At 37.9% G+C, this 27,777-nt stretch overlaps 1 protein-coding gene across 1 annotated transcript in view; it reads left to right on the top strand.

Moving 5' to 3' along the window:
• CCDC141 (coiled-coil domain containing 141) overlaps positions 1–27,777 on the top strand; it is a 206,218-nt gene that overhangs the window by 46,568 nt on the left and 131,873 nt on the right. The window contains exons 3-5 of the mRNA XM_056110401.1: positions 14,663–14,854; positions 19,678–19,786; positions 22,600–22,853. Coding sequence (XP_055966376.1) covers positions 14,663–14,854; positions 19,678–19,786; positions 22,600–22,853 — 555 coding nt within the window. The remainder of the gene's footprint in view (positions 1–14,662; positions 14,855–19,677; positions 19,787–22,599; positions 22,854–27,777) is intronic.

The following is a 27,777-nucleotide window of genomic DNA, read 5'->3' as shown; positions in this document are numbered from 1 at the left end:
GTCAACAGAGCACAAAGAAAGAAGTTACAAATAAACACAGAGGAAAGAGAGCACTGTGATGGGAGCAACCCAATAAGCCTAACCTACCTGAGGCTATGCAGAAAGGACAAAAACAGTGTTATCCTAACACTCTTGGAATTTAAATCTCTGCTCTCAAGATTTATGGCAAAGCCAGATATGCAAAGAGATCATTTTATTATATCTTGATTTTGCTCATTCATTGGTACAAATTTTCTGGAGACCAACTTAAGAATAGCATCAGAACTATAAAAATTTGGCTATCCTTTGGCACAATCATGCTACTTAGAACTATGTTATATGGAAATTAAAATATTTAAAAAGATATAAATATATTAAATTATAAAGAATTCAATTAAAATGAGCACTGTTAATATTTTTGCCCAATATTACTTATAATAATTAAAAGAAGAAAAAAAAGAGAGAAGTAGAAGAGGTAGGAATGAAGGAGGAATGAAGGAAGGAAGGAAGGAAGGAAGGGAGGGAGGGAGGAAGGGAAAGAGGGATGGAGACAACAATCAGACAGTTCTCTGCTTTCCATGCCACAACCTGCAATATTTTATGTTCTCTTCCCGGGACTCCTTATGTTTTTTAAATAAAACTATTTTATTCCAGAAAAAAATGAAGAAAAAATATTTAATATTTAATATTTGCAAATAGAGAATACTTAAACGGAAAAGGGCATCTCTTTGAAAGACTATTAGAGATTCACTAAAATAATATTTCTATAAAATAATAAAAGGTACTTAAGAAAACATGAAGGTCTTTATACCATGTTAGGGCATGACTCTGCATCTCCAACCGCAAGCAAGGACCACACAGGAATGCAATCAGTAAGCAGGTAGTTTATTGAGCTGGCTAGCCAGGGTCAAGCCATCCCACCAACTCGCAGGTCAGTGGGTTAGGCAAGACCCTGAGCTTCTTCAAAGGAGATCTTATATAGGCCTTCACTGGCCATTACAGCAGAGCCTGCACATTTCATGGCCAATAGATTCGTAACAATGTATACTTTTTTAACCAATCCATTTAAAAGCACATCACTCCTTAGCCTATAAATTCAAAGATCAGCATTTACGTACATGGGCATTGTGACTAGCGGCTCTCTCATAACTCAGACATCTTGTTATCTTCTATGTCTACCCTGTTCCCCGTGATTTACAGCTCAGGACTCCTGCATTCCGGTGGAGGGGGATGAGGGGAGAGTTACTAGCAGAGGTGCAGATAAGGAAGAGTCAACAGTGGAGGCAGGATTTACATCTCAATTAAGAAGAGTTAACAGTGGAGGCAGGATTTACAGCTCAGGGCTCTACTAGGGAGGGGGCAGGATTTACATCTCAAGGCTTTACTATGGAGTGGGGCTAAGGAAGAGTTTGGGTCCCACGGATCTTACAACCATAGATCACCAAAATTATATTTTGTAAAACACAATGGTAAATAATTTTGATTCTGTGAATCAAATAATTTTGTGATTTGCAACTATTTAAAATGTGTTGTATATTGAAGATAGCTATAGCTAATTCATAAAATACTCTTTCAATAAAAAGTTCACTTGTATCACTTGTCACTTGTCATCTCGTTGCTCTTCGATTTGCTCGAGTGGTCAGCAGTAACATCTCCATTTATCCCTGTCGTGTGCTACTGTAGCCCAATGGCATCTGCTCCCTCCAGGAACACAAAGAGCATCTAACCATTCACTCAGGGTCTTGACTAAGAAGTCCTATCATCTTGTAGGTGGGCGCCCAGGCATTCTTTTGATGTCCCGTGGAATCCAGTTGTTAACAGCTCTAGTTCAGTGGTCATCTCCAAATTGCATTATGTGTCCAGTCCATCTGATTTTCAATGCCTTGGCAAACGAGGCGGTATCCCTGACCCTTGATGGTCAACAGAGGTTGGAACTCCAGATTCCTTCTCTCACTTGAGTGAAGCATGATACTCCAAGCATAGTTTTTGCAGTTCCTCTTTGGGAGACATGAATAGTGTTCTCATCTTGGTTTGATAGGGCCCAGGTCTCTGAGGCATATGTTAGTGGAGGAAGAATGGTGGAGTCAAAAAGATGTGCCTGGAGCCAGAGGTTCTTCATCCTTTTAACAACTTCTTCTACACTCTTGAAGGCGTTCCATGCCACTCTCTTCCTCCTGCAAAGTTCTGGCACCAGTCATTTCTCTTTTTTTTTTTTTATTTATTTATTGAATCACTGTGGGAAAGGTTACAAAGCTTTCAGGTTTATGTCTCAGTCATGCAAATATCAAACACATTTCCCTTTACCAATACTTATTTTTTACCATGAAGAACCCCAATAAAACCCCACCCCCCACCCCTCCCCGTCCCTGTGAGGCAGATGAATTCTAGTTAACACTCTATCTGCTTTGATTAGATTCATTGTTTCAATAAAAGATTCACCACTATTATTTAGAGTTTACCCCCCCCCCCCCAATCAGACATGCTGAAAAAGCATTGTGAAGTGATTTGCTTTCTACAGCTGGGTTCAAGAATTAAATGTTGGTTTTGGATTTCTGCTATTTTACCTATTGACCCTGGAAGTATTTCTACTGAAAGTCAGATAGTTAAGAAATTGGTTTCTGTGTTCTGGAGTCGTGGCCGTGCTGGAGAGCCGCTCGCGGGGGGCAACTGGTGGCCTCAGTAGGGCGTGAAGGGCGGAGCGAAAGGCCCCCCTTCCCATGAGGTTTTAGTCGCCCCCACACTCCCGGCTCATACCTGCTATCCACAAGGCTCCCATGTGGCCGCCATCTTTCTTTCCAGAGAGGAGAGGGCGAATGGGGCAACACCCTTTCCCCTCCGGCAGACTTGATGGGCTGGATCAACGCATAGTCTGTTCACTTTTCTGCTCCAAGCTGCTGGGTTCTGCATTAAGTCCTTGTGCTTCTGGGGCCATGGCCATGCTGGAGAGCCGCTCACGGGGGGCGACTTGTGACCTCGGTAGGGCGTGAAGGACGGACCGGAACGCCCCCTTCCCATGAGGTTTTAGTCGCCCCCACTCCCCCGGCTCATACCTGCTGTCCACAAGGCTCCCATGTGGCCGCCATCTTTCTTTCCAGAGGGAGGAGGGCGGAAGGGAGCAACACCCTTTCCCCTCTGGGCAGAAATGATTGCCTGGATTAACGCATAGTCCTTTCACTTTTCTGCTCCAAGCTGCTGGGTTCTGCATTAGGTCATTGTGCTTCTGGGGCTGTGGCCGTGCTGGAGAGCCGCTCGTGGGGGCAACTGGTGGCACCAGTCATTTCTCATGTTGAGTTCTCGACCCAGGTACACATAATTGCTGCATTTGGAGATGTTAGTTCTGTTGAGAGCAAATGGAATGTCAGGAACTAGTCTGTTTCATGAACATTGTTTTGGTGAGATTCAGCTGCAGTCTGACCTTTCCACATTTACAGTCGACTGGTCAGCATTTGTGCTGGTTGGATAATGTTTGGTGTTATTAGAACGATATCATCAGTGAAGTGGAGATGGTGTAGTTGCCGACTATCTTTATCCCCATTCCTTCCCATTCCAGTCATCACATAACATTCTCGAGTTTCGGTGAAATGATATCACCCTGCCTAACCCCTCTCTTTACCTCAATGATCACTTCCTTGTGGAATGGTAAGATCCTGGTGGTGAATCTGTAATAAAGCTCACAGAGGATCCTGATGTACTGAGTTTGAATGCCCTGTTTGGCTAGGGCTTCGATGACCACTTCGGTCTCAAGAGAATCAAAGGCCTTTTTAAAATCAATGAACGTTAGGCAGAGCGGCATCTTGAACTCCTGCAAAACCTCAACGAGCTTGTCACCATGTGAATATGGTCAATCGTGATGGATCCTTTTCAGAACCTAGCTTGCTCACATGGTTGTCCTTCATCTAGTGTTCTGCCAATCCTATTCAGGATGACTCGAGTGAACAACTTGTAGCTGACAGACAATAGGCAGATCAGATGATAGTTGCCAATGTCGTGGCAACTATCTCCCTTTTTATACAACAGAACGGTGCTGCTGGTTTTCCATTGGGACAGAACCTTGCATTCAGACAGGTAGCATGTGAAGAGCTGAGCTAGTGTATTGAAGAGTACTGGAGGCAGATTCTTCAGGTTTTCGGGTCTGACCTTGTCTGGGCCAGGTGCTGTTTGCTTCTTTACCAACAAAATGACGTGTCAAATTTTGGAAGGGAGAATGCTGGGAATGACATATCCATCCTGCAGAATTTGGTATGTGGGCAGGTAGATGTAGCTATTGAAGAGATTTGAGAAGTCATGGATAATCTTGCCCTTCTGGAAGATGTGATAGATCCATCAGGACGTTGGAGGGCAGTCATCTTGGTCTTGTAGTTGGCAAAGGACAGGCGGACGTTTTGAATACTTTTCCCAGCTTACGCCACATTGGCCAACACTGCTGCTCTTCTCTCTTTAAGGTCTTCCTTTATCACTTCTCTGCATTGCTCTGCAAGTTTGGACTTTCGCTTGCAGTTGCCTGAGGCTCATGCCCAGCCACTTTGGCAAATGAGCTTGAGAGTTTCCAAAAACAGGTGTCTTTTTGTGACTTTCCCACTCTCGGGATTCCTTGCACAATCTTGGAGGTGCTGTACCAGTCAACCGTATTCCTCATCGATGTTGTCAGTGATGTCATCTTCCTATGTTGCCACAATAGTGCCCAAAGAGCTCCCAGTTGGTGGTCGTTCTGGGAGTTCTTTTCTTAAACTTTGCAGCTCTTTCTCTCTGCTCCATGAAGTAGAATTTTGCACAAAGGAAACAGTGGTCTGATCCAGTTTGGAATTTTGAGACAACAGTGATATCAGTCAGGCAAAACCATCAATTGAATATGATGTGATCAATTTCATTGTGGAACTGTCCACCTGGAGACTTGCTTGTCCAACATTTAGATTCGGCCTTCTGGAACTGCGAGTTACAATGGATGGTCTTGGTCGACATGATGAACTCAGTCTCTCACCCTGTTCGCTCCGTTCTAGACCATGGGTCCCAATGTGTAGTTCTTCAGTTGCCTGAAGAATAAAAAGTTATTACACTAAAATTTAACTTTGCATAATTTTCATGTGTTATAAAATAAAATTTTAAAAGTTCATATTTCAGGCATTTAATATGAAGTAAAAAAATAAGGAAAACATTCTTAGCTTAAATACCATGCAAAAATTAATTTCAGATTAGATTTTTCATTGTAGGCCATAGTTTACTGATCTCTGATCTCTATCATATGATTCTTATTAAGTATATTTGCATGTTTTTGTTTACATCTGTATGTAAAATGCTAAGAATGCTAGTTAGTGACTTTTTTGTGAAATATATTTATAAATAATTTTTATTATGTGATTTTTATGTCTTCCCTATTTTATTAGGAAATTATTTTCTTAATAAAAATTTAACATTTGTAGTAGTAATTTGTATAACAGTGGAAAACACTTTAAAGGGGTAAATACTCTGTATCCAAAGAGTATGAGTATGAGAAAAGGTTTACTGTAAAAATCAACCTTTTCATGTTATTTAGGCATTGATGAGTCATTGGAGAGAGAGAGAGGAAAGAAAGGGAGGAAAGAAGGAAGAAAATTTTTATACTTGGAGATTAGACCATGAAAGAGTCCAAAAATTACAAGGATTTCGTAAGATTGGAGGACTGTGTCAGGGAACAAACAAAGACTAGAAAAGTAATCAAGCATAAGAAGACCTATAATGTTTTTACTTTGAATTTTATCTTAAAATTACTGAAAGTCTTTAAAAGAGTTCTAAGTTTCTAAATGAAATAATCAAATTTCAACATAGACGGATCAATAAAGCATCAATTGTGAGCACTGCTAATCTAAAAGAGAGGTAAATGAGTGAAACAGAGAACAGAGAAGGCTTGACAGATACAAGGGAAGCTGGTTTAATTTAGCTTGTGACTAGTTAGCGCTTGGATTTGAAGAAAAGTGGGAAGAGAAACTTTTATGTTTTTATATCTATAAACCGGGTAATTTGAAAACTAGGTAGAGAGGATGAAATAATAAGGTTAGATGTTTTAGTTGAAGGTAGTTTTGGGATATTTGGGTAAAGATTTTTTAATTAAAATATTAAGAATAAAAAGTGATAGAGTCAGTGGTTGTAGTTTATAAAACCCTGTGCATTCACTTAAAAAGACATTTTGAAAAATCGCTTACTCTTTGTCTTCACCCAGTCCCTCCTTCAAGGAATTATACAAAAACAGAGTCTAATTAATACCAGCAGCTTACAGGGATAGTCTACCTAAATGTCAGGGTTACTTGCCCTCTGTCCTTGGAAAGGAATCAAGCACAGAGGGTCTCGAGAATTGCATTGTGGTTTCTGGAGAAAGTGAAATATTGTTGTAAAAAGAAATGCAAATATTTTTATGCTTCCTCTAACTCTCTAGCTAACACCTACTTGTTGAGTAAGTAAAAGAGAAAGATCATGGTCTACTGAACCACCAAGATAATAAGATACATATATACTTATAAATCTCTAAAAGAGATCCTAAGCACAGAAGAGTTGGAATACATCCTCCCTGTGGAAGTTAAAAACAAAAACTCAACTTTAATGGACTATATAATGATATTAATCACAGAAGTAATTAAATGAGATTGTTGGCATTGATAAATGTGAGGTCACTGGATCTATACAACTACATTTAGGTAAATGAAATAATAGAAGACATTCAATAGTGAGTTGGGAAGTAGATTTGTATTAAGAAAAACATCAAGTACCAAAGAAAAAATACAAGAATTATTAAATGCACTACTACTCAATCTTTCATATCCATTATCAAAATGTGTACAATTTGATTAAGAGATACTTGAAGTCTTGCTAAATGGGTTGAGAGGATGGATACATGAATGCATTCATGAATAACACCAGGTTCTTTTAAGAATTATTTCTCTGAGCCATAAGAGTCCTTGAGTCCTTGTTATATTGCATTTGAACAAGTGATTTTAGCTTTAATGTGGCATAAGGAAGACTTCTCATTCAAATGAAATACTTTCTCTAGTTCCCTGCTAAATGAGGATGAGGATATTCTAAAAACTGTAGAGATAAAATATAAGTTTAACTGTAAAGCATTATACAAATATTATTGTTTATATTGCAATACTATGAGTGCATTGATAAGACACTAACATATCTTTTCTCCTCATCATTGTTTTCAGTCTTCAGCCTGAAGAATCTGTTTATCTCCTAGAATCCTCTAACAATTAGAGAGGCAATTTGAGGATTTTGGGTGAAAACAGGAGCAGCAGGACCTCAATTCATGTGTTCAAAACAAGCCTCAAGATTACCTGTCTCTAATTTCCATAGTACATAAATGCTTTAAAATGTTCAAAACAGGTCTAAATATGGAATTAGAGCTAGGAGACTAGTAGGATGATTTGAGGGTTTTTTTTTTTCCACAAATGGAAAACTAGGAGATGTGGCTGTCTGGGAATGAATAGGCAAATTTTTGGTCTGGTCTAAGAAAACTTTTTTTTTTTTTAGTCACTTCTCAAAGCAAATGTTGGCTTTTTTGGAGAAAATCCCAAGTGCAACTTGTACCAAATGAATCCAAAGGGTTCAGTGAGAATGTTCTGGCCTTGAGATTGCAGTGAAGAGAACATTTAGCAGTTCATTTTTCAGGTCATGGGAGAATCCCAAGAAATGCCGGAAGTCCAAATTGTAGTCCTATCCTTTAGTCTCCCAAATTCTGCATGACAAATGCCTCTTCAATGGGAAAAGAATTGTATCAAAAGGAACTATTTTTATGTATGTGTTTAACAAGACCAAAATATGATTCTGAAGATAACTCTATCAGAAGTAGAAATAGCTAGCTTTGAGATTTATCTTCTAACTTTCATTCAAGCATGGGAAATAACATTGAAATACTAAAAGTCCACTTGCTACTATAGGATGAATTATTTATTATATCTTATTTTTCCCCTATATCTCTTCCATGAATTTATCAAGTTTTCCCTATTTTTGATTTTACAGTGTTTGTTATACAATTTATAAGAAATACTAAGAATTTCAAACTCCTGATACATATTTTCTTCTTCCAAATACCATTCATAAGTGGAAACAGATAATTCCCTTAATTTTAAGGATAAGTATAAAATAAATAAACAAGAACAAGACAAAATTAACTAGTCTTCAAGATAATTTAAAGCTTGTCATATGAGGAGCTGAATAGCAAAGTGTACATATTTATTTAATTCTTCAGGCAATTCAGACAATTATTTATTCAGCTTAGTTTTAACATCAGAGAAAACAGAGTTGGAACACATTCAGTCATGTTCTTCAGTCAATATCAGTCTTCAGTCGATATCCTTGAAGAATTTATTGGCATATTCAACCTAATTTTCTTTATCCTTTTTTTTGTCATAAAATGGCCAGGCTCTGGAATAGATTTTTCATTTATTTTGGAATAGAATTTTTAATTTTCCTACTTCACTATGTTTGAGAGAACCTTGATTGTATAAAATATGACAAATTATTTTGTGTTTGTGAATATGTCAAACATTGTTAGGATAATAAACAATCCTTAGACAGTGGTGACTCAGGAATAAATTTTATTTATTATTTGTTGTCTTCATGATAATTGGAATTCATTTTTTTGTTCCCTTTTTTATTTTTTGGGGGACACATAATGTGATGCTTCGGGCTCACTCCTGGCTTTGTTCTCATGGATAAACTCTGGCAGGGCTTGAGGGACAATATGGAGTGCCAGTGTTTGAACCCAGATTGGCCTTGTACAAGGCAAGCACCTTACCTGCTGTATGTACTATATGAATTGTGAGTGTTTGAAATGTTGTCTTTATTTCTTTTCATTTTTCTTTCTTTCCTTTAATATCTGCCATTTGCCTCTTATTCAGTATATTTGTATTGAGATTACTAAGAAGTTTAAAATTGACATGCTAAACTTATTAGTCTAAAGCAAGCAAGGCTTGAGTTCATTGTGAAAGTTTCCATTATTACTCTCTGCTTTCCCCTCATTTTTATGGCTATTTTTTTTCTTTTTGGCTTTTTGACTTTTTGGGTCACAACTGGTGGTGCTCAGGGTTTACTCCTGGCTCTGCACTCAGGAATTACTCCTGGCATTGCTCAGGGGACCTTATGGGATGTCAGGGATCAAACCCCTGCCAGTTGCATGCAAGGCAAATGCCCTACCCACTGTACTGCTCCTTCCCCATATTTTATGTTTTTTGGTATCTCATTATTTCAAAGTAAAGTTTCTCTGTGTTTTATCAAAGATCATTTAGTATTTCTTGCAGAGCTAGTTTAGTGGCCATGGATTTGTTTACTGTTTATTTAACAGTTTTGTATCACTCCTTGGAATTCCAGAGATAAGTTTGGTGGATAAAGCAGTTTTATTGGCTGTTTTATTTTATCAATATGTTGGCTAACCTATACTGCTATTATTTCACTTGATATATCTGTTGTGAGTTTTATGGGATTTGCATTATATATGAATCCTTGCTTGTTTTCCAGGCTCTTTTCAGAATTCTGTACATTTGTTTTTTGCCATTTTTACTTAAAACATTTGAACTTTCTGATTCTCAGGATGTGTCTTCTTCCTTGGTTTATAGAAGGTGTGGCCTATAATTTCCTCAGCCAGTGATCCTTCCTTTTCTGCCTTCTTACTCTTCCTGTGGCACAAATACCTTCTGTTATTATCCCATAGATATCTTGTGCTTTCTTCATTTAAAAAAAATAAATCCAGCTAGTGTTTTGGTGGTTGTTTTTGATCTATATTATCATACACCATAATGGTTCATGACATATTATCTGTCTTCTGTCACTATTCTTGTTCTCTGTCAATCTACTGCTGAGCTCCGGTGTTGTGATTTAAAGTTTAATTACTGTGTATTTTAACTCAGTGATTTATTTATTTACTTATTTATTTTTATGATATTGAGGATCAAATGCAGGGTCTCACACATGCAAGGTACTCAGTGGTTTCAGATTGAAGTTTGCCATACTCATATAAGTTTTCTTTCTCGTTGGAATTCTCCTTTATTAATTTTCTCAGTTCAGTGAACATCCTTATCATTGTGACTTTAAAGCGACATTAGTGAATTAAAAAAGCTCCTGAGTTCTTGTGGTCATTCCAAGGCTTCTGTCTTCATCAATGTGGGGAAATTCCTCTGCTTCATTGTGTCTGGAACTTTGCAAGAGCTAGCAGTTAGGGTCAAGCCTGGATGGCAATGTGAGACTCACAGTCACTGATCCAGCCAGAGAATGTGGCTCTGTGTTTGAGTTGCTTTTGACAACTGTGGGAATTTATACCCTGAAATATAATGCAGTAATCACAGCATCAAGATCTTGTAAATCAGGGCTACTACCCAGGTTTTGCAGTGGCTGCTGTCTTACAGTGGCTGTGGTATTGTTAGTGTAAAAGTGGATTTTTCCTCCTTTTATGGGTTTCTGAGAATTGTATGAAAGATTTGCATACAAAACTCAGATGCTCAAGAAGTTAAACTTTATTGGGCTGGAGAGATAGTACAGCTGGTAAGGTGCCTGCCTTGAGTAGTGCTGACTCACGTTCCATCTCTGACATCTCATATGGTCTCCCAAGCCAGGGGTGATTCCTGAGTGCAGAGTCAGGAGTAACCCCTGAGCATTGCCAGGCATGGTGCCCAAACAAAACAAAGCAAAATGAAGAAGTTAAACTTTGTTATAGTATACAGCTCAATGAGATGGGTCCAAGGACCCTCCCTAATGTCCAGGCCTCTCCTTTTACCCATGTACACTACTTCTGATCCTTAATGCCCTTCTCTGCTGATCAGCTGTCTGTTGTGGGCTTAGGTGGGGGATGGTGGGGAGAAAGAGAGACAGCCAGCCAGCCAGACAGACAGACTGAGAGAGTCTGGGGCTTCTTTTATTTGGTGCCATCTCCCACCTCCAGTCATCCCCTTTTCTATGTGTTTTATTTTTTGCTATGCCCAGCAGGGCTCAGAAGTCATTCCCCCTCCCCCCCCCCCTTTTTTTTGGCAATATCCTATAGTGCTGAGGGCTTATTCCTGGTTCTGCACTCAGGAATCACTCCTGGTAGGCTCTGGAGAACATATGGGGTTCCAGGGATGAAATCTGGGTGGTCACCTACAAGGTAAACGCCCTACTTCCTATATTACTATTCCTCCACCACCCTGTTTACCTGTTTGACTGGAAACAGTTTTAGCAGGTTACATTCATTATTTTTTTCAAGATCATAGTTTATTACTTCAGATAAAAAGATAATATACATATTAGATAATCCCTTAAAATTCAACTTTAAGAGTTATACACCATCTAGTATTTTTGCATCAAAAGTTAACATAGCAGGTTAGATTTAAAGTAATCAACCAAATTAACTAGTGCATCTCGACCGCCACTCTTCCATTCCTGCTGTATCAGTGTCAATGTCCAATGGAACTGGGCACCAAAAGGGATTGTGGATGCTACACCCAATAATAACTACAGCACCAAGTGGACCGGAATAGCTCAGGGTATTTGCATTTGCCAACACCTAATAGCAATTAGATTGCCAGACTCAAGAAGATGTAGGAAGCATCCGTGATCTGATGGTGCAATGTGGCCTGTGGCATCCAGTTTGATCAAACTGAGGTTCAGGTGAATGTTCAAAACAGGGCTGAATGCGGACTTGGAGGTACTGGGAGGTCTGCAGATTTTTATTTATGGTTTTTTTATTTTTAGTTCAAGAAAGCACCTTCTGAATCTAGGTTTTCATTCAGGTGGTCCAATATTGATTGGGAGGAGCTGGTTTCGTTTAGCCTCTGGGGATCAATGACATTCACTGCCCTATAGTTTATCCCTTGCTTGAGATGGTGGAATTTGCCTTTTGGGTCTTTCTGACACAAAGAGGAAAAGGAGGTAATAGTTTCTAACTGGCTTGAAGGAGCCTGCTGAGATCCTTGCTTTCCAATCTCATCTTTTAAGAGTAGAATTTTAAGGTAAGAGTCTATTTTATTTGGGTTTCCAGCTTGGTCCTCACTCCTTTTTCCTGGGGCCATCTTCTGTGGTTCCTTAAAGGTTTAGAAAGCTCTCTCAGCTCTCTGCTCTGTCCCACCCTCTCTGGTGATTGGATTGTGTTCATTAGCATTTAAATTCAGTTGGCTGTTCCTTGTTCACAGAGATCAGCAAGATTCTAGGCAGGATTTTGTACTAATTCAGTTTTTCCTGTTGATTTTGCTGTGATGCCATGACAGTGGTGTAAGATCCTCTTGACATTTGGATTTATTAGCTTTCTCTTTCTATTTTTTTTAAATACATTTTGACCATCTTTTCTGAACTCAGGAGTAGGTGGGTAGGGACAATTATAAATATCTCAAAGCTATCTTACCATTTTAAATTGCCTTTTCCTGTATCAGTGTTGACTTAGTTGTAAACATCTGATTGCTTTCCGGAGTTCTGACAGTGTTAAGACAGCTATTGCTAGTTTTTCTGAAATTTTTAGAGGGATGGACTATGAAAGTTATCTACTCTGTTATTTTCATTGGCATATGTCAAGTATTTTTATATTTCATTAGGCATCGGTGTATGGATTAATTAAAAATGAATCCTTGTATTTTATCATTTTCAAATCTTATAAAATCACTGTAGCACTGTAGCACTATCCTCCTGTTGTTCATCGATTTGCTGTAGCGGGCCCAGAAACGTCTCCATTGTGAGACTTGTTGCTACTGTGTTTGGCATATTCAATATATCACGGGTAGCTTGCCAGGCTTTGCCGTGCGTGTGAGATACTCTCAGTAGCTTGCTGGGCTATCCGAGAGGGGTGGAGGAATCAAACCTGGGTCAGCCGGGCTGGCCGTGTGCAAGGCAAATGCCCTACTACTGGGCTATCACTCCAGCCCCTTACAAAATCAATTCCTTTCAATTTTGGTTTTTTTAAATTTATTTTTTCCTATGCTTTTGGGCTGGAGTGATAGCACAGTGAGCAGGGCATCTGCCTTGCATGCGGCCAGCCCGGGTTCGATTCCTCCATCCCTCTCAGAGATCCCAGTAAGCTACCAAGAATATCGTGCCCGCATGGCAGAGCCTGGCAAGCTCCCTGTGGTGTATTCGATATGCCAAAAACAGTAACAACAAGTCTCACAATGGAGATGTTACTGGTGCCCGCTCAAGCAAATATATGAACAACGGGATGACTGTGCTACAGTTTTTCTATGCTTTAGACTTGAATGTTTAAATGCTTTTTTTAAAAAAAAATATATTTTCTTTCTATCCACCTCTGTCATCAGGGGAACAGTTGAGGAAATCTAGGACTAATAAAGTCTGCGATGAGCCTCTACACACACAGACTTCGTGCCCTTTAGATCCCACTGTCAGCCGTCAAGCCATATTGACATCTACCTGTACCACCTGATCTCTTGGGCAGCCATGGTCTCAGGCTGGAGTGAGGAATTCCTTTCACAGGAAAGGAAAGTCAGTCCTAGAATTGATCCAGTTCTTTTGGGTCCTTGGTCTTTCTCTCAGAAAAAAGAAATTTTAAGAGGGATGAGCAGCGACATATAAACAAGATTTTATTTAGAAATTTTGAGGAAGGGGTGGAAGAAAATGATGCTCTATAGAGAGAAAAAGGCTTCCTCCAAGCTGGAGAAAGCCTTGAATTGCCTTTAAGGCCAACTTTAATTTGGATATTCTTCTGGTTGCCTTGGCCTGGAGTTTTCTGGGATCTGAAAACTGGTTGGTATTGTCCTGAAAAAAGAAATTTGAACTTTTTGGTGGTTCTCCTATTTGTCCCTTTTTGCAATCAGTTGTCTCGCTGAAGTTTGTCCTCTCTGTAGGAGTACAGGCTTCTCTGGATCTCCAGGTAATGTCTTATAAGGCGCTAGGTCCTGTGCTCACAATATGATTTTTTTTTTTTTGCTTTTTAGGTCACACCCGGCAATGCACAGGGGTTACTCCTGGCTCTGCGCTCAGGAATTACCCCTGGTGGTGCTCAGGGGACCATTTGGGATGCTGGGAATTGAACCTGGGTCGGCCGCGTGCAAGGCAAACGCCCTACCCGCTGTGCTATTGTTCCAGCCCCGCAATATGATTTTTATAGCAGCCTTAGAGTTATTGGTTTTATCACTTTCCAAGGGGATGGAGAGTGGAGACTTCTCCATCTATCTACTTGCTTACTTCATTTTTTATTTCTTTATATATAAGGATTTGTCTAATGCTATGAATTTCATCTAAGGATAAAGGTAGTTGAAATTTTATTAGTTAGCTATTTTTTAGTTAGCTATTTTTTCCCCACTTTACGTCAAGCCTCACAAGTTCATTGGTAACAATTATATAGAATAAATGGTTTTACTGGGTTATTTTTCACATTTTTCCTTGAGATCTTCTGTCAAATATGTTCTAATCAGATTGTTTTCTTTGTTCTTTTTACTTTTTTTTAACATGAGACCAATATTCTACAACCATGGGAAAGTAGATGTGCACTTGTGATTAATTTCAAAATCTGAGACGTATTTAGCCAGTCCATGCCCCCGAGTTTAAGACAATCTATTGCTCCCTTGTGCCTGCTTCATAGGCCTGTCCGTGTAGCTAATGAATTATCCCCCCTGTCCTTTCTTGACATCACACAATTTAAATAGCCAAGTGTTTAAAGTGTGATCCTGAAAATAAGATAAAATATAATTTGATTCTGCACACTTGCATTGAGAGACACTGTGTTTCTTCCTCCCTGACATAGGCTTTGGAAGACCGGGTATGGGAACTCCTGCAGGAGGCAGACAAGACAGCTGACCAGAACAAGGAGCAGAGTGTGGTCTATGAAGCCATGGCCGACACTCTGGGTGAAGCATGGGCAGCACTGGTCGCTATGCTTGAAGGAAGACGAGAACTTCTTAGACTCACCTCAGAATTTTTTGAGAATGCTATGGAGGTTTGTGCTTAAAATAACTTCTCCATTTTTTTTTGCTTTTTTGGGGGGCAGGGGTTCACACCAAGCAATGCACAGGGGTTACTCAGAAATTTCTCCTGGTGGTGCTCAGGGGACCATATGGGATGCTGGGAATCAAATCTGGGTCGGCCATGTGCAAGGTAAATGCCCTACCCACTGTGCTATCACTCCAGCCTCACTTCTCCATTTTTATTTTTTAGCATCAGAGCAAATGAATAGCACTCATGAAAAGTTCTATCTCCACAAACAGACATAGCAATCAGTTAAAAAAAAACTAGCAAAAATAATTGAAATACCCATTTAACGATTCATTTCTAGGAAATAAAATGGTTGGTATTTTAATGTAGATCTTCAAATTAAAAAATTAGTAAAGTAAAATAAAATTAATTAAAAATAAAATAAATCTTACCTGTAAGTATTATTATATATTGTTCTCTTTAGAAGATAGTAATATAAGTACTAAATCATAATGTTGCCTACCCCTGGTTATAGTATTGATAGGAAATATTGATCCATAGTATTCTTGGTGGTTAAGGATACAGTTTTTCTTGTTGCCATGACAAGCCAACTGTAAAATATTACATAGATACACAGCATCAAAAACACAATTGCTTTTAGAATATCTTTCTAAGGTATATAGTTGAGATTCAATAGTTCAAATTTATTAATATAAGGAAAGAGAAACATTCTAGAAATAAGAAGTTCATTTCCATCTATGACTTGTCTTTTATTCTATTGTTTTTTTAATAAGATCGTTTTTATTTATGACTTGTCTTTACTTCTATTATATTTTTAAGGTTCCTAAATTCCAACTATGATATTCAAGTATCACTATCAGGAAAGATTATACATTTACTGTGGATAATGCTGAAAATTCTACTTTTAACTTCTCTCCCAAGTAGCAATACTTTGCTTTTGAAGAGAGATCACTTCATTATAAGCACTAACTTTGAAAAACATGACATTTCAAAACTGAAAATTCAGGATTTTATATATATAATGTAAAGATTCAGGATTTAAATGCAAAATAATGAAGAAGAGATGATTAGTAATAGAACATAAAAATTGGGATAGACAATCTCATGCAACATATGTTCACTGAAAAGTGAAAGGAAAGAGCAAAATCCCATTTAAATGTTCAAGTTTTATTTGCTGTGATTTGAACACTGGAGCCCCTCCACTCTTCATTTTATAGATGATCTTGACAAAACGTTTCATTCAGCTTTCTTTCCTAAAAATAAATTTATCATGTTAAATACATCTGTAGGGACAAATTATGGACTTATCGGACTCATCCCAACTTTTGAGTGGAAGATAGTCAAGTGTTCCGTTTGTGTGAAAAGAAAAAATTGTCTTTTCTCAAACACTGAGCCAATATTTCTTACTAATAGGCTAAAGTACTAAAACTGATTTTCTCCCTAATGAAATCACTTCTGGATTTTGCATGACATAAAAAGATACACTAAGTGAACTGGAGTCCAAACTAAAGCTCTAATTCTTTGTGAAAAGAAAATTATTTCTTATATTTTTCTGCCTGGGCTGGAGCGATAGCATAGTAGGTAGGGTGTTTGGCTTGCACACGGCCGACCTGGGTTCGAATCTTCTACCCCTCTCAGAGAGCCCGAGAGTATCCTGCCTGCATGGCAAAGCCTGGCAAGCTACCCGTGACGTATTCTATATGCCAAAAACAGTAACAACAAGTCACACAATGGAGACTTTACTGGTGCCTGCTTGAGCAAATCAATGAATAACGGGAGGACAGTGACAGTGGCCATGATTTTTCTTCCCAAGTTTGTGAATACTTTATATTAAGCTAGGGAGAATCAGTTTCATAATCATTCCTGTCCTTGTCTTTGCCAAAATGGTTTTTTGAATGACTTTTAAAATATGAGGGTGAGAGACTGGAAAGACAGTAGGGAGGTAAGTGCTTGCCTTGGTTGAGGCTGACCCTGGTTCTATTCTAGAATACCATGTGGTCCCCTGGACACTGCTAGGAGTGATCACTGAGCACAGAGTCAAGAATAAGCCCTGAGCACTGGCAGGTGTGGTCCCCAAACAAAATTAAACAAACAAAATGCTAAAATATGCAGGTGAAGTTAAGAATAGGATTTTTGAAGTGTTTTCCTTTGACACTTTGATCTTATAAAAAGCTGAAAAAGGAAGAAAAGCAAGAAAAGAAATTTTCCATGAGGTAAAACTTGATAGAACTTGAGGTAAGTTTTTTTTTTAATAAAACACTTATTGTTTCTTTCTTTGTATCAATGAATAATATAAGATGTAGATATAAATTATAGAAACTCTAAAAAGTTGGTAATGTTCTATAGGCAGAAAAAAAAATCTCAATGACGTGTGTGTGTGTGTGTGTGTGTGTGTGTGTGTGTGTGTTTTCTTTGAAGGTTCTCTTCAAAGAATATCTTAAAATCTGTTATTAGAAATTAAATGAATTTGAGAGGTAGTGAGATAGGAATAGGATCCCTTTACTGATCTGTGTGTTGTGTGGAAATTCTTAAAAAACATAGCATAAGTTATTTTTTCACATGACATAATTGTTATAGGGTGGTATCAGGCTCAAAGACTTAAACATCTGACAGTTTTTGTTTCTCTATCACATATGAAGTAGTAATTTAAGGACATTGCCCCTAAAGGATAAGGGCAGACTCCAACTGGATTTAAGGACATTGCCCCTAAATGATAAGGGCAGACTCCAACATCTCTCTGCATTTCCAAGAGAGATGAGCCATTTATCATTCCACTCATTCATACCTGGATTTTATATGGCACTGATAGTTAAGAATTCTTGTTGATCAAGTAGTTATATAAAAGTATTAAAGTTCACTAAATTCAAATAATATTTGGAGAAAACCTGAAAAAGAAGTAGGAACAATGGTACGAGGAAGGTCACTGTAGTGGTGAAAATGGTCTTAGAACATTGAATGCCTGTAACACCTGTACTATGAACAACTTTGTAAACCATGGTGTTTAAGGCAAAAAGTAGATGAGTAAATAAAATAACTGGTGAAAAAGAAATTAAAAATAACATAGTGGTAGACTTTTGCGTCTTTCTCACTCATATTTTGGCTTTGGTTTATTTTGTATCCAACACAAAGATGAACCTGTGGATTATAATGTCCATATAAATTTTAACAATTGCCCCTAAATCTTAGTGCTCAAACAATCTTCCTTATAGATTATATGACGGATATACAATGACAGATATACAATTGTTTTTACTCTATTTTAAACTTTTTCTCCAATATTATTTCTCTAAAACTGTTTTCCTCACTTTAAGCATCTTCCTTTTATTCTACTTCCATAAATATTTGAAAGAGCAAGCATATTCCTCACCATTTAGGGTATCAAATTGATATTAATTTTTTTCTTGAATCAAATAACTAATTTTCTATTTTTCATTCTTGCAATGCCAACTCTCATTTTTAGTTATATAAATAATGTATAAGATCATTGATAAAAATGGAAAAAATGACAAATTATAGTTTTTAAAACTAAAATATCCTTTCTCCTCTTCATTTCTAATCTCATTCTTTAAAGGTAACTCTGTGTATCTTTTTAGCTCATTTTTGCACAATATATATTAGGTTTATTTGTATAAGAAATTAGTAAAGGGAAGTTGACACTGGTTTTGGGATTAATGTTAAGATACTATATGTCTAAAACTTAACTATAAATAATTTTGCTAATCGCAGTTGTATAATTAAATTTTAAAAATTCAAAGAGAAATAAAAACTGGATTTGAGGCCAGAGTGATAGTACAGCAGGTAGAGTGTTTTCCTTGCTTGCTCCTGACCGGATCCCTGACATCCTATATGGTCCCCCCAGCACCTCGAGGAGTAATTCCTGAGTGCAGAGCCAGGAGTAGTCATGGAGTCTCTCTGGGTGTGGTCCCAAAACTAAACAGACAAACAAAGCAAGAAATTGGATTAGATTTTGCTTTTGGCTAAGACCAAACAGAAATTGGATAAAATCATGTACTATTCTGAAACTTGAACTTTTTAATTGGGGGAAATATATTGTAACCTTTTAAAGTATATTAAGTTAAATTTATTTATAATTGTATTTCGCCTACATGGCAAAGCCTGGCAAGCTATCCGTGATGTATTCAATATGCCAAACACAGTAACAATAGTCTCACAATGGAGACATTACTGGTGCCCGCTCGAGCAAATTGATGAACAATGGGAGGACAGTGGACAGTGTACTTATAATTGTATAGGTTACTGATAAACCAAGCTATTTTTGAGCATGTGTGCACCTAGGAAGTGCTATGGGGCTCATGACCATTCTCAGCAATGTTTAGCCAAGGAAGGCAGTGGTTTCATGTGAGAAGTTAGTCTGCTGGGCTGGGGATTACCTGGCAGGTGCTGGAGGAGCTCCAGGTCTACATTTTGTCATACTCAGGAGGTCATGTGTTGCCAGGGATCAAATGTATGTCCAACAAACTATAAGCCTCTGCTACCTCCCAGTCTCTGATTAGCCAAGTTTTTATTGGTTTTTCTTAACGTACTTTACTGTTACTCTCTGACAAACTTAAATACATATTTAATGATATGAAAAGAATACAAAAGGACAATTAGTTACTTACCTTGGTGCTATATAACTTGCCTGCATGTGAAGTGTTTTCACACAAACACCTTGATCTAACATGCACTTGCAAAATATGTTTACTGAAACAGGTATGTGTAGATGATCATCTAGACAACTAATTGATGGAAATTATCTACAAACAACTCAAAATGGCACACTGAGTTTTCTTTTTCAAACATCTTTTCCTTGTATATCTGTTGTAGTTTGCTGTTAAAATAGATCAAGCTGAAGATTTCCTTCAGAACACCCAGGAATTTGAGAGTGCCGAGTCCTTAAAGTCACTTCTTCAGCTTCATGAACATCATGCAAAAGGCAAGAAATGTATTCACTCTTCACAAAAGCTTTTAAATTTTTTCTTTAAAAATGTTCACTTGTGAATGTTTATATATGAGTGTGAGGTTTTAGTTTGTTTATGAGCAATTCAGTTTGCTCTAAAATTAAACAAATCTCTGTTTTTTGTCATTTTAGACAAGAAAGAAAAGGTTGTAATAAGAAAAGGAGGGATACTGGGATTAGTGGTGGTGGAGAATGGGCACTGGTGGTGGGATGGGTACTCGATCATTGTATAACTGAAACCCAAGCACAAAAATTTGTAAGTCTACAACTGTACCTCATGGTGTTTGACTAATAAAAATTTTTTAAAAAGTCCCTCTTGTGATTTCAATTTAAAAGAAGTATAAAAATCCAATTAAGTACTATATAAAAATATTTTAGCTATCTCTACACAAATATAAAGATGGTATAGTTATTAACAATTTTTGAGTTGGGTTTTTATCCAGCAATTTTATTGCCATTTGATTCACTTTTTGGAAGAGGTTCATGACTGAGGCAGTCTGAAGTACTTTTTGGGGGAATCAGTAGCTATTGAAGTGGGGACATTTTCAAAATATTTGATCATGGAGTTGGAAGAAAGGAAGTAGCCATAAAGTTCTTTTGGTGCTGGCTCCTTTAAATTGACTAGAATCTGCCAGTCTGCCATTGACTAGAGGGAGTCAGTTTTCATGCAGCTTTGAGACTGACTCTAGGTTGCAGTGCCCTGACTTTTGGCTGATAAAGGGACTAAAGTCCTGCCTTTCAGTGGGGGCAGGCTTTGAGTGTTCAAAGGGCATCCTCTTACTCTGAAGAGATCAATTGAAATGCTAGCTGAAGACAGCAAACAGTTTATTTTCATACTGACAAAAGCTTTTTCTATCCTGATGCTATGTTTATCATGAAGGCTTTGTGGCTCTCTATGTGATGCTTGAAGCCCAAGGATTATGGAGTCAGGCTATCTGGCTTCTAATTCATTTCCCCATGGTGGCTTGATTTATGTAAAATGGATGGTGAAATTTATTAATCCACTACTCAGTGGGATATGATGAAGATAAGCAGACTTTAAATGTATATTCAACAACAAAATTCAGGTTTTTCATTAAGGGCTTCAGATCTATCTCAGTCTATTCTTCGTGCTGTTTTAGCAAAATGTCACAGACTGAGCAGCTTGTAACCAATATTTATTTCTCATAGTTCTGGTGGCTGAAGTCTGAGGTCAGGGTGCCATGTGGTTCAGTGATGGGCCCTCTCCAGACTGCATATTTCTCATTGTACCTCCATACAGCAGAAGGATTGGGATCTCTGATCATTTTTATCTTTTTTTTAAGAACTCTTATCTTATGCCATTATAAGGGCTTCATAACTGTGATGTAAGCACCTCACAAGGGTAGATCCCCTCACACCATCCCAGTGGATAGAGAATTTTTGACATTGTAATATAAGAGAGAGAGAAACAAACTATGGAAATAGCATTATCTTTAAACCTTAAACAATACAATACGAGGGTGGCTAGTAACTCTAATCAGATTCTGAGATGTTGGTCAATGAAAAGCACAAGATATGAGAGCAAGGATGGCAAAGGCTACCAAGTTGACTGGAAAGATCGTAATCAAATGTCACCAATATATGCGATTAGTTTTACCTATGCTTTTATCGTATTTACAATGAACTCAGAAGAAAATGTCAAGGAATGACAAGACACTTGTCCAAAGAAGCCTACCCTCATTAGGGACTGTAGACTTCTGCCTGTGAATTACTTTTGTGCTTCGAGCACGTCCCTCTATTATACCACCTAGCACACTGTGGAGTAATCTTATTTGCTCCCCTCACAAGATTATGGTACTCTGAAGAACAAGGATTTCTGCATCCTTGAACTCTAGAACTCAGAGTAATGTCCAACCCAAAGTATGTTTGTTGAGTGTTATTTCTATTTAATTCCAGTGTAAGACTTGGTGGAATAATACACACCACATGATCAAAAGTAAAAGGCATTACACTGATTTATAAAAAAGAATCTTGGAGGAATCATAATTGATTTTTTGTATTTTCCAATGACCGTTGTAAAATGAGCTTAAAATGTAAGAAGTTTTCTCATAAAAAGTCATGTTATTACTTCCTTTTATTTTTTGATGTGATATATATTTGTATTTTATTTTTATTTTTTATTTGAGGTTATTTTTGTTTTTTCTCAGGGTTTACTCAGAAAGCACAAACTGGAGAGCTATTTTTCAGAGAAATATTTTGTTTACTCAGTATTTCTTAGTTTAAGACTATAAATCATGAAACAATAAAATTCTAAAGCTTCCACATTAAATTTATATTTATAACTTTTTTTAAAAAAAAATAGAATCTCCATCAGTACTGAATTCATAATTTCTGATATCTATAGTTGGTCATAACTGGATGACAGCTGACAGTGTTAGACTGAGCCAGCACTTTTCTTTGTCCTTTTCCGTTGATCACAGGGTCAATATATTCATGGGAGGTTTTTTGGCTACTCGAGTCCTTAACTTTTACCAACCACTTTAGGATTTAGAATAATCCAAGGTGATTAGTCCCTTAACTGGTATTACAACTCAAAGAGTGGACTAAATCAGTGGCCAAATCTTATGTTAGTGTCGAGCTTTAGCACCTTTTCACATGGTAGTTATTTCTATAGGTATTGTTAGATCAAGGAATTTGGCCAATAGTATTGTAGGTATTTTATGTTTGCACACTGCTTCCTTGCAGGATAATTTACGAATGCAAAGATCCCATGAAATTAAAAATATATAGACTGGTAACTATTCTTTTATTTTCCTATTTTCTTCCAGAACTCTTAGAACGATCTCTAGCCCTTTTAAACAAAAGTCAACAACTCACCGACTTCATAGACAAATTTAAGTGTGATGGACCTAATGTGAATCCAGAGTTAATTCAGGGAGCTAGTAACAGTTGTCTGAAGATTGACAGCCTTCTTGAACTTCTGCAAGACAGGAGACGGCAACTAGACAAGTACTTAAAGCAACAACGGCAGGAATTGGGCCAGGTTCTACAGATATGTGAGTGGGATCAACGAGAGAATCAGGTAATCCATATGTGGTAAAATGCTGTCTCAACCTCATCCAATGAATTTTCCTTGATATGCTGAAAGCTGTTTCCTGGCATAGTTCTTCAGTTATCATGTCAAATTTCTTGGTCCTGGGTCCAAACAGCTACATTGTCTTTCCATGTAGATGATTTAAAAATCAAAGATTTTTATGTCTTGTTAATATAATACTGATTTTATAAATGGGAGAATTCTTGCAGGCAGTTTTGAGAGTGACAATTGTTAAACTATCTTTCATACTTCCTTTCAGGTAGCTTCTTTTAGACATTTTTCTTTGAAATTGTGAGATATTAATCTTAGTTTTTTTGAAAATTGGGGAGGCATAAAGGTGCTAAATTGTACTAGATTGTTGCTAATGAGAGAAAAACTAAAATAGAAGTAATGTTAAGCTTAAAATGGAGGTAATGTTCTTAAAAAAGTGACCTGGTGCCAGTGAAGAATAGGTTATTGGCCTATGCTGAGTGATTTGAATGCTTTTTTGGGTGCTGAGTGATTAGAATACTTTAGGGTAAGAGGTTGATAGTGTTCTATGGTCATTCCTAGCAGGCCCAGAAGACCGTATGGTTTGTTCAGGATAAAACCTGGGTTGGATGCATTCGAGGCAAGCACACTACCTGGTGTACTATCATTCTGTCCCATAATTCTTATTTTTTAGATGTGTGTGTGTGTGTTAGTTCTTATTTTTTAGATGTGTGTGGGTGTGTGTTTTGCAGGGTTACTTATATAAATAGGGTTTTTGTATTGTTTTGGGTCCAAAGCCAGCTGCACTCAGGGCTTACTCCTGTCTTCGTGCTCAGTGATCACTTCTGATAGAACTTGGGGTTCAATATGTGGTGCCAGGGATCAAACTAGAGCTGGTTGTATGCAAGGTAAATATCTTACACACTGTACTATCTGCCTCCTAAATAACCTTTTAAAGCAGTGTTAGATTCCCAATTAAATTGAGCCAAAACTATAGAATACCTTGTTTCTACAATGTGCATAATCTCTATAACTATCAACTCCTGTACTCAAGTGCTGCGTTTGATATTTTCAATGAACTTACACTAACATATCATTATCATCCCAAATTCATACTTTAACTAGGATTTTGATCTTTTTATTTTATTTTATTTTGCTTTTGGGTCACACCCAGTGTTGCTCAGGGGTTACTCCTGGCTATGAACTCAGGAATTACTCCTGGCCGTGGTTGGGGGACAATATGGGATGCCAGGGATTGAATCTGGGTCGGTCGTGTGCAAGGTAAATACCCTACCCGTTGTACTATTGCTCTGGCCCAAGATTTGTTCTTGATGCAGTGTATTCTATGAATCTGAACAAATGTATAATTACATGTTCCCACCATAGTAGTATATGGAACAAATTTTCTGCCCTGAGTCCTTCGGAATCTCTATTTATACCATCCTTCCCCTAATCTTCTAAAACCACAAATCTTTTAAATTTTACAGTTTTGGGGGGAGTTTTTTTTTTGCCTTTATTTTCGTTTTTACAGAATGTCATATAGTTTAAATTGACTTCTTATATTTAGTACCATGCACTTAAGATTCCTCCATCTATCTTCATGACTTGACAGCTTTTCAAATTTCTTTTTAGTGCTGAATAATTGTCAGTTGTCTGGGTATACTGCAATTTGGTATATTTCACTTATTCATGGGCTGGAGCGATAGCACAACAGTAGGGTGCTTGCCTTGCGTGCAACCAGCCAGGCCGAGCAGGGTTTGATTCCTCTGCCCCTCTTGGATAGCCGGTAAGCTACCGAGAGTATTTTGCCCGCACAGCAAAGCCTGGCAAGCTACCCACGACGTATTCAATGTGCGAAACACAGTAACAACAAGTCTCAAAATAGAGACGTTACTAGGCCAGCTTGAACAAATTGATGAACAACGGGAGGACAGTGACAGTGACACTTATCCATTAAAGACGGTTCAGTATCTTCCAACTTTTGACAATTACAAATTAGCTTGTTATAATCATTCATGTTTTGTGTAAACAGAAGTTTTTAATTAATTTGGATAAATATCAACAAATACAATCATTGGATCCTATACAGTAAAAGTGTACTTAAAAGAAACTGCCAAAATTTTTCCCAAAGTGTCAGCAACATTTTGCTATCTCACTAGCAAAGAGCATTCCTTTTGCTTTACATTCCTGTTTGCAGTTAGTATAACCAGGTCCTGGATTTTGGCCATTCTTACAAGTCTATAGTATTGTATCACTATTATTTTAATAAGCTACATTTTAAAGCTTGGAATAATTGACTTAATTTACAAAACTGTTTTATGGATGAAATGAAATACAATGTAAAACCTCTTGTTTAGGGAATAGTTTTACTACTCTTCTCTCCTTGCCAAGCCTTATAATATATGAATTCTTTTTCATCTGACCATGTTTTCCCCTGGGTTTATTATTGCTGTTGTTATATATATCAAAATCTTTATAATACACGTAATAGATGGAAGCTTCTATAGTCAATGGTGAGCTTCAAGAGAGCATTCAAGGTGAAGAGTTCTAGGCTTCAAGTTGACTGTTGAACCAAAATAAATTTAAGTACAATAAGAGATTATTATTTCTGAAGCAGTACAGGAAGATGTGCATTAGGTGACTACGTGTGTGTGTATATGTGTGTGTGTGTGTGTGTGTGTGTGTGTGTGTGTGTGGAGGGGCGGTTAGGAGAGGGAGAACAATCAAGAACATCATCACTATCACCAACTTTTATCCCTTTCACTCCTTTATACAGGGGAAATGTGTCCTCTGTCATTGAGGTTCATCTCCAGACACTTATTTTGTTTTTAACCATGTTTCTCAATAAATAAGATACTTATTTTCTTAAATATGATTTTTTTGTGTGTGAGGAAGTGGGGCTACCAGGTGGTGCTCATGACTGACTCTGTCAGGTTTGACCCCTGTCAGTGATTGGGGTCTTACCAAGGGTAAAAATGGGATCCCTGGAGAGAGAGGAAGTAAGAGGGACTGTGCCTGCCACAGAGGCAGGGGTTGGGAAGGGGTTGCGTGGCAGGAGGGGTACTGGGGTCATTGATGGTGGAGAATGGGCACTGGTGGAGGGATGGGTATTCTATCATTGTATGACTGAAACGTAATCACAAAAGTTTGTAAGTTTGCACCTATATCTCACGGTGATCCATTAAAAAAATAGAATAACAGTCATGCTTAAAAGTTTTTAAAAATCGAGTCCCTGAAGCAGCTGTATGCATGCAAGTCAAGTGCTTTACCACCAGCACTATTTGACTATGGGCTCTCAATCTCAGAACATTCCATTCAACTTTCTGTTGCTAACATGCTAACATCAGTAACAACAACTGTAATATGTAATAATAAAGGTAGCTCTTTCCTCTGTGTATACATTTAAGAGTACAGAGCCTGGGCTAGACTATTCCCTAGGTACAAATCCTGCCCCACCATTTACCAGATAATCAAATTATTTGACCTCCTTGATGCTCTTTTTCTGTAAAATGTAGACATAATCTACCTCAAAGTGTGGTTAATATCCCCAAGTGAGTTATTTTAGGTCAGATGATTGGAAGAGTACATGGCACATGTAACTGTTTCATTAACATTAACAATTTATCCTTACTGTGTCTGAAAAGGACAGAACCCAACACATATATCCCCATTCTCCCCCATTCTCTGTACTGTGTCATGTAACAGCTGCTCTGGCATTAAAGGATAATTTTATTATTTTTCTTGAGTTCACAAGGTTTAATAAAATAAAAGTTACTTTCATCACCTTAACAGCCATACTTGTTCAATGGACACTCAAGTAGTGGTGCAAATCAAAAATTATAGTTGAATTTTTTTCTGCTGTGACTTAACAATGTCCATTTGTTAAAAATGTCAATGAAATCACTATCCATCTAGGTCATTTCTATAGCATTTGGCATATTGTTATCTTTTAGAGTTTTAACTAAGTTTGTGGGCTGGAGCTATAGCATGGTGGGTAGGACGTTTGCCTTGCACCCGGCCGACCCAATTTCAATTCCTCCACCCCTCTCGGAGAGCCCAGCAAGCTACTGAGAGTATCTCACCCACACAGAAAAGCCTGGAAAGCTACTCGTGATGTATTTATTCTGTATGCCAAACACAGTGACAAGTCTCACAATGTTACTGGGCCCGCTCGAGCAAATCGATGAACAGTGGGAGGACAGTGATAGTGACAGTGACCTAAGTTTGTGTATATGTCTGTGCAAGGTAGGCACAAGCACACATACATTTATTAAAGAAACAACAAGCAAACAAATCTAATAAAATTAACTTATACATTAGATATATATGACCTTGGCTGGAGCGATAGCACAGTAGTAGGGCGTTTGCCTTGCAAGCGGTCAACATGGCCGACCCAAGTTTGATTCCTCTGCACCTCTCCGAGAGCCCGGCAAGATACCGAAAGTATCTTGCCCGCACTGCAAAGCCTGGCAAGTTCCCCGTGACTTATTTGATATGCCAAACACAGTAACAACAAATCTCAGGATGGAGACGTTACTGGGCCCGCTCGAGAAAATCGATGAACAACGGGAGGACCGTGACTGTGACTTCTGAAATCAAATATATCACCTAATACTAATTAAGTTGGGCAAAACACTAGTACATTGTGTGTCAAAAGTATAATAGATAAATGCAATTTATTTTATGACTGGAATAATATACTATTTAATAACATATCAGCTGGTCCATCATTTCACAAAGCGGGCCTGGTGTCTGCCCCGCAGGATGCCTGCCTCACAGGGAGCAGATTCTTAGAAGCATGCCATGCCCCGGGTCCTGACCAGCTCCTTTCCTGGACCCCTGGGTGCACCTACGACCTCAATACGCCAAAGGGCAAAGTGTCAGCACAGGTCTCAAGCTCCTCACACTGCCTAGCGCAGACAACTTCTGCAAGCTGCTTCTA

The sequence above is a fragment of the Sorex fumeus genome, unplaced genomic scaffold (assembly GCF_029834395.1).
Source record: "Sorex fumeus unplaced genomic scaffold, SorFum_2.1 ptg000009l, whole genome shotgun sequence".
Taxonomy (NCBI): Eukaryota; Metazoa; Chordata; class Mammalia; order Eulipotyphla; family Soricidae; genus Sorex; species Sorex fumeus.
Note: the sequence above shows the minus strand (reverse complement) of the source record. Positions and strands in the feature narration are given on the sequence as shown.